At 32.1% G+C, this 6,934-nt stretch overlaps 1 protein-coding gene across 2 annotated transcripts; it reads right to left on the reverse strand.

Annotated features, from left to right (window-relative positions):
• Positions 1-568: 568 nt before the first annotated feature.
• Positions 569-4,326, reverse strand: LOC145031018 (exosome complex component RRP45B-like). 2 transcript variants are annotated; one of them, XM_078979459.1, is made up of 9 exons: positions 4,199-4,326; positions 3,916-4,060; positions 3,616-3,825; positions 3,293-3,388; positions 2,819-2,933; positions 2,481-2,561; positions 2,180-2,368; positions 975-1,037; positions 569-804 (listed from the first exon to the last, which is right to left on the reverse strand). In XM_078979459.1, exons 2-9 carry the CDS (start codon positions 4,050-4,052, stop codon positions 787-789), a joined length of 909 nt encoding a protein of 302 aa, XP_078835585.1. In that variant the 5' UTR covers positions 4,053-4,060; positions 4,199-4,326; the 3' UTR covers positions 569-786. The 2 variants fall into 2 exon arrangements, with proteins under 2 accessions (XP_078835585.1, XP_078835586.1); XM_078979460.1 differs by having other exon boundaries at positions 4,207-4,321.
• Positions 4,327-6,934: the final 2,608 nt, after the last annotated feature.

Here is a 6,934-nt window from a genome sequence, read left to right on the forward strand (position 1 = left end):
AGAGAAAACGATGCAACAACTGTGGGGGATACTTTTAACACTAGTGATAGGCATTTTAAGAACACGATCAAGGAACACGATCAAGTCGTCAGCCCCTATAATAAAACCAACAAGGCCATCCGGTTGATGACAAGGACGACTAACATGGAAAGTAATATACTTCCCACACATTCATTAAATCCTTCTATTATTGTTATGTCAAAAAGTTATTATCAAATGGAGCTTTATTTTATTTTTTTTGTAACGCCCGAATATTATTAAAAAACCAGCTAGGCACTAGCAAAGGAAAATTTACATAAGCAAGCTGTTACGTTTCCTATAATAAATCCAATTATACGAATAAGAAAAGACATTATTATACAAACCATCTTTCATATACTTCGAGGCTCCAAAGATCAACGTGTTCAGGTAAATCCACAAGTAGCAACTCTTAATAAGCCTAACCCAAAGCATGTTAGAATCATTAAGGAATCTCCACATTTACTTACACTACGCGGCTTGATTAACCCAAACATCATTCAGAAAAAGTTATAGCAATGAAATATCTCACACGAAATATGGGCACAAGTTTTTAACATGAAAAATGTATCAACTAAATTTTGCATGACAATTTAAGGCTTGTAAATTACATTACAACACTACACACCATAAAATGAAGTCCAAAAATAATCATATAACACTTAGCAATAATCTAATCTGAAATAATCTCTACTTGATACGTTTTTAACATCCATACAAAATGTGTTCATTGGACTAAATTCAGTTTCTTTTAAAACTTCACTTGTGTTATTTGTTCTTCACAGCCTGTCCAAATATAAAAAACAATGTAATAAATAGCAATGAAATGGATGACGCTTTGATGTGAAAAAAAGAGTTTCTTTTGTGACCTGAATGACAATTTTACCCTTGATTAAAATGTTTGATCATTCCATTTAATATTCACATGTTTATTGATCATGTTCTTAAATACTTACAGTGAGAGAAGGATTATGTCGTTTGATTTTCCTTAGTGATCTTTCTGTATTATACGATTCCACCTGAAAATATTAGCAAAATCATGACTTTACTTTTTTATTTGTTTATTATAATTTATAGCATCCTAGTTTTATTTATTTTGTTTACACCACAAAAATTCCCGTATTTTCTTATTATAGCGTTCTACTTTAAAAGATTTACCCATATATAGCAGTGAAAATCAATCTGTATTTGGTTGATATTGCTATAATTGGGTACAAAGTACCGAGTCATACTCGACTCAGTACAAGTCAGGCAGGGACTCACAAATTTTGACCGAGTCAGACACCGAGTTGCCTCCTTTCAGGTATAAAGTGACTTAACTCGGTACGAGTCAGGCAGGGACTCGCAAATTTTGACCGAGTCGACTCTTTTCAGGTATAAAATGACTCGACTTGGTACGAGTCAGGCAGGGACTCACAATTTTTGACCAAGTCAGACACCAAGTCGCCTCTTTTCAGGTATAAAGTGACTTGACTCGGTACGAGTCAGGCAGGGACTCGCAAATTTTGACCGAGTCAACTCTTTTAAGGTATAAAATGACTCAACTTGGTATGAGTAAGGCAGGGACTCACAAATTTTGACTGAATCATACACCGAGTCACCTCTTTTCAAGTATAAAACGACTCGACTCAGTACTACTAGTCTCGGAAATTCTGACTGAGTCAATCACCGAGTCACCTCTTTGCAGGTATAAAAAGACTTGACTCAGTACTAGTTACGGAGGGAATCGGAAATTCTGACCTAGTAATACACCAAGTCGCCTTTTTTCAGGTATAAAAAGACTCAACTCAGTACTAGATAGGCAGGGAATCGCAAACTTTGACCGAGTCATATACCGAGTCACCTCTTTTTATTTATAAAATGACTCGACTCAGTACGAGTCAGACAGGGACTCACAAATTTTGACCGAGTCAGTCACCGAGTCACCTCTTTTCAGATATAAAATAACTCGACTCGTGATACATACGAGTTTGACTAGTATGAGGTAGTGTTGTCAACTTGTTATAAGAAGAAATGAAAATATGATGGAATAATAAACAAATAAATGGAAGAAAAAGTATGTTGCTATTTGTTAAAATCGAAAAAGGTGAGAGTGGGAAATGGGGTTGTTTTATATACTGTAGTAAATTAGCAGAAATAAATAAATAAATAAAAGACTCACAGCATTTTTTATTTTGCTTGTGATATCAGCAGCTTTAACAGAAGCAATGCGTAAACACTGCATGATGACACTTTGTAAGACGCCTTCACCACCAGCTTTTTGAATGGCACACACTTCACCATTTGTGTTCAGTGTTGCAGTCATTGATCCTCCCATCACACCCTCTTCATGCTGAGTTGGGTCAATTACCTATTTTGCCATTTTTAATTATTTTTTTAAATAAAAAAAAAAAAAGAACATTCTAGAGTTCAAAGAAACTTTTGTGTAGGAAAAGAAGCTAATGAAGTTTATTTAGGCATACCACAATGTTTTCTTTACCAATAAAACCAAATGTTACTGCCACTGGAAGATGGTGGATTATTAGTGGAAGTGGCTCCCGCACCTGCAAAATCAACATATCATAAATTAAATAAAAAATTTAAGACTTAATTAAAACAATTAATTGAAATTATAAAAAAATAAATATTCGCAGACAAGTCAATAAAAATGTCACATCAAAAGAAAATTTGACCGATATGGCAATACCCATGTTCCAAAGTTTGTTGCGATTAATCTTAGCTTACTTAATAATATATTAACTCTTAACATATTAAATAAAAACAATAAAAAAAAAAAACTAAAAAAAATAACAGAACTCACCTCTGGTGGATGTACAATGACTTCTTGACCATCTTCACCTCCAATTGTACATTCAGGCCTTCTAAATGTTGATAAGGCAGCCAATGCAGCAATATTGGAAGCATCCACTAGATTTCTGATTCATTACAGAATTTAACCATTGTAATAAAACTGTATTTAAACTTTAAATACAAGAAATAACAACATACACTTATTTATTAGCTTATAAAATCATTATTAAAGCATTGTACATTCAATTTTTTTTAGGAAGGCATTGCTCTTGAAGAATCTTCCCAATTATAGCAGTGAAAATTGCTATAATTGTGTAGAGTTTTCAAAGCGTAATGTTGTAACTTGTAATGATAAAAAAAAAATGAAAGTAGGGTGCTATGATAAACAAATAATACAGAGTATGTTGCTAGTTCTTGAATTTAACCAAATAAACTTGAGGAAATGAAGAAAATGCATGGATTAGTAATTAGTTCCATAACTTACCCTCCATTATCGATTATGTGAAGATCAATTCGAATGGCCCATACCAATTTCCCTGAAATGACACAAAGTGATTCAGTGTCTACAGCCCTGCTTTCCCTGCAAAGTTAATCTCATCAAGTAGGTTTGGTTTGGCTATATCTCCCTTTTCATGAATCTGTATAGCATAAGTGTTCTTAAGTGATGTTTCTCGTTTAATTAATGGCTTAATGGGGACAGAATTTAATCCACTAAAGATGTAAATCACAGCTTAGAAGAAAAGAATCGAAAACGAGGTCCAGAAGTTTGAAAAATAGAAGATTAAGCAACTAAACAAACTATCATACCTTAAACCACGATCTACAATACGTCCCAACTCAATAGCAGATTCTCCAGGACGACCTGACTCAAATGAAGGATCCGCCATGGGAGAGAACTCAGTGTAGATTGCAAGTGTCCCTTCATTAGGCCTGTCTCGATATGGTTGTACTAGTTGTCCTGTGACAAATCCCATAACTCGAGTCTGTCCAAGCTGGATCTCTGATGAACCATCTTCTCTACAATATGAAAAACTCATCATTCATCAACGAACTGTTTATTTTTAGCCAAAGGAATACGAAATCAAGTGACAGTTTCGGATTTCTTACCTTCCGAAGATGATAGATAGTTTTCTGTAATCGAAAGGACGCCTACCATCAACTCTAAGGTCAGATAGTAATGCAGACTCGATGAATTTCTTCTCATTCACCGTCATGTTTAGCGTATTTGCCAATCTCTGTTCCATTAGGTCTCCTGCATTTCATACTTTGCTCAAATTTCATTGTATAGCGAAACGATTGAATTATATTTCCGACAGTGTTATACTAGGGTTTATAAGGGAGAAGACTGATGAAGAAGTTGAAACCAATGAGAGACTGAAAGCATACATACCGACTTGCCTGTAGACAGAGTAGTTGTTGCCGGTTGTTGCAGACGCTTGTGGTGGCGGTGTTTCGTCTCTTCGCTTTGAGTCGGGGAGAGGGTTTAGAGAGGGTTTGGACCCAAATTACTTAAAAGTCTCCGACTCTTCAATTGCATAGATATTTTTTTACCTTTCTTTCTTTTTTACCTTTCTTTCAATTGCATAGAATTAAATGATGATAAAATTTTCTTAATAAATAAAGAATTTTTTGTCACATAACACTAAGGGTGTTAACAGGCGGTTTGGTTCGGATAGTAATAAAATTGTAAACCGTCATCACGAGGCGGGTACTTCATGTGCACTAACAGAAACTGAACCGAATTAGCAAAAAAATCGAACTGAACCGTATAAAAGAGGATAACCACGATTCCGTTCACAGGTACCCCCTAAATATAAAAATTCAAATACAATTAAAATTACAAACTTCATTTCAGCGATTTCTTTCTAAAAATTACTAAGTCCAAAGAATTATAAAAGCATAATGAAAATCAAATATACATTATAATTGGTATAATAAATATAAAAATAAAAATAGAAGAAAACATAATGTAAAAGTGTAATATATATATATATATATATATATATATATATATATATATATATATATATATATATATATATCAAGCGGTTCAGTTCGGTTATCCGCGGATACTTAAGTATCCAAACCAAAACTGACCCGTTGATATTCGGTTTTTTCGGTTTCGGTTTTTTTATGTTTCGGTTTTTTTCAGTTTCGGATCGGTCGGTTCCGCTCGATTTTGCGGTTTTTTTTGCACACCCCTACATGTCACAATCTCATTGATTTGGCCTCATATCATTTTGTGGTTAGGTCATCCACATCAGTGCAATGTCACTAGTCTTTCAATTGTGACACACCAACTTTGCAATGACTACTCACATCAGTGCAATAACACTAATCTTTCAAAAGTGATCCTCACTGCCACATCAACTATTACTTTATATATATATATATATATATATATATATATATATATATATATATATAAAAGTATAAAACAAAAATAAGAACAATTGTAAAATAATTGTTTATTCAATACAATAGTAATTAAAACCTTATTATTATAATATATAATATATCCATTAAGTTATTTGCAAGGCTTGCAACCCGCGAAAGATATCACATGATGTGGACTCATTTTGGGCTTATGTGGCATTTCAAATGGAATTGCAAGATTGCGATGCGGATACTCTTACTTTCAATTAATTTTTTTCACATAGCATTTTGTGATTTTTTTATTTTATTAATTTCCACATAATATTTAAATGTAATAATGACAATAAATGTAATAATAATAAATGGATATCAATTTTATTAACTGACTTTTTTCTAATTTCAAATTTTTTAAATTAAAGTTTTATTAGTTTCCTTTGTTTATTTATCTGAATATTTGTTTAATTTAAAAGAAAAACAAACAAATTAATTTTAATAATTCTATATTTTTCTATTTTTTTCTTATAAATTCAAACATCTTAATAGTTTAGAATTTTATATTTTTTTTCTTTAAAATAAACTCATATAACAAATAGTTCTTACACCTAGTATATAAAATATAGGGTAAGAGTGTCACTCGGTTGGATCAGACCGAACCTATTATAATATTATGGCTCGATTATCAAAAAATAGAAAAATATAGAATTATTAAAATTAAATTGTTTGTTTTTCTTTTAAAGTAAACAAATAATTTAGATAAATAAACAAAAGAATCTAATAAAACTTTAATTTAAAATTTTTGAAATTAGAAGAAAGTCAATTAATGAAATTAATATCCATTTATTATTATTACATTTATTGTCATTATTATATTTAAATATTATGTGGAAATTAATAAAATGAAAAGAAAAAAAAAAAAAAAAAAAAACCACAAAATAACATGTGATCAAATCAATGAGAGTGTGACATGTTGCAAAAAGTTCTTTATTTATCAGAGAAGTTTCAAACTTCTCAATAGTTTAGAATTTTATATTTTTTTTCTTTAAAATGAACCCACGTAATACATGGGTTTTGCACCTAGTATATAAAACATAGGGTAAGAGTCTCACTCAGTTTATACCAGACCGGACATGTTATAATATTATGGCTTGATTATCGGTTTTCTATATGTGGCTATATCGGTTTCATAAAAAAAAATTATACTATTATTGACGATGAGTGGAAAACCTTATACTATTGTTGGAAGGAAATTTTTGACAAAAAGAAAGGCAAAAGAAGGAACATATTCATTATTTGTGTTCCTGAGTTCAAAAGAAATGAAAGGAAAATTTTAAGTTTTTGTATTCCCGAGTTAGGAGGAAAAGAAAATAAACTTAAAATTTTATTTTACCTCATTTTCTTCCTAAATCCGACCAATTTGGGAGGAAATTTTGAAAGGAAAATATGGCTCCAAAATCCTTTCCCTCCCCTCACTTTCCTTCCATTAATGAAACTCGGGAACACGATTTTCCTTTGACACCTATCAATTTCCCCCCGCATCCTTCCATTTCTCTCCTTAAGTAGAACTCGGGAATAAGGCGTAAAACTCTCCCATATTTTAATCTCAACCGTAATAACTCAACATTTATAGTTTCTTCGCTCCCACAACCGACTGTCAGCAGTTTCCTCTCCACCTGCGTTTGTTCTAGCTTCCTCGCGCACGATCTCCTCCCACTATCCGAGCACATGAATACTTAATTTCGCTAAACTTGAA

This window comes from Lactuca saligna, chromosome 2, assembly GCF_052625555.1.
Source record: "Lactuca saligna cultivar CGN05327 chromosome 2, ASM5262555v1, whole genome shotgun sequence".
In the NCBI taxonomy this organism is placed as follows: Eukaryota; Viridiplantae; Streptophyta; class Magnoliopsida; order Asterales; family Asteraceae; genus Lactuca; species Lactuca saligna.

Bases quoted from the DNA above. Each gene is read 5' to 3' on its own strand.
- LOC145031018 (XM_078979459.1), bottom strand. From the start codon at position 4,052: ATGGAACAGAGATTGGCAAATACGCTAAACATGACGGTGAATGAGAAG. The intron at 2,369-2,480 runs GTATGCCTAAAT...ATGGCAAAATAG, and splicing joins TTGGTAAAGAAAACATTGTG to GTAATTGACCCAACTCAGCA. The intron at 1,038-2,179 runs GTGAGTCTTTTA...TAATATTTTCAG, and splicing joins CAAGCAAAATAAAAAATGCT to GTGGAATCGTATAATACAGA.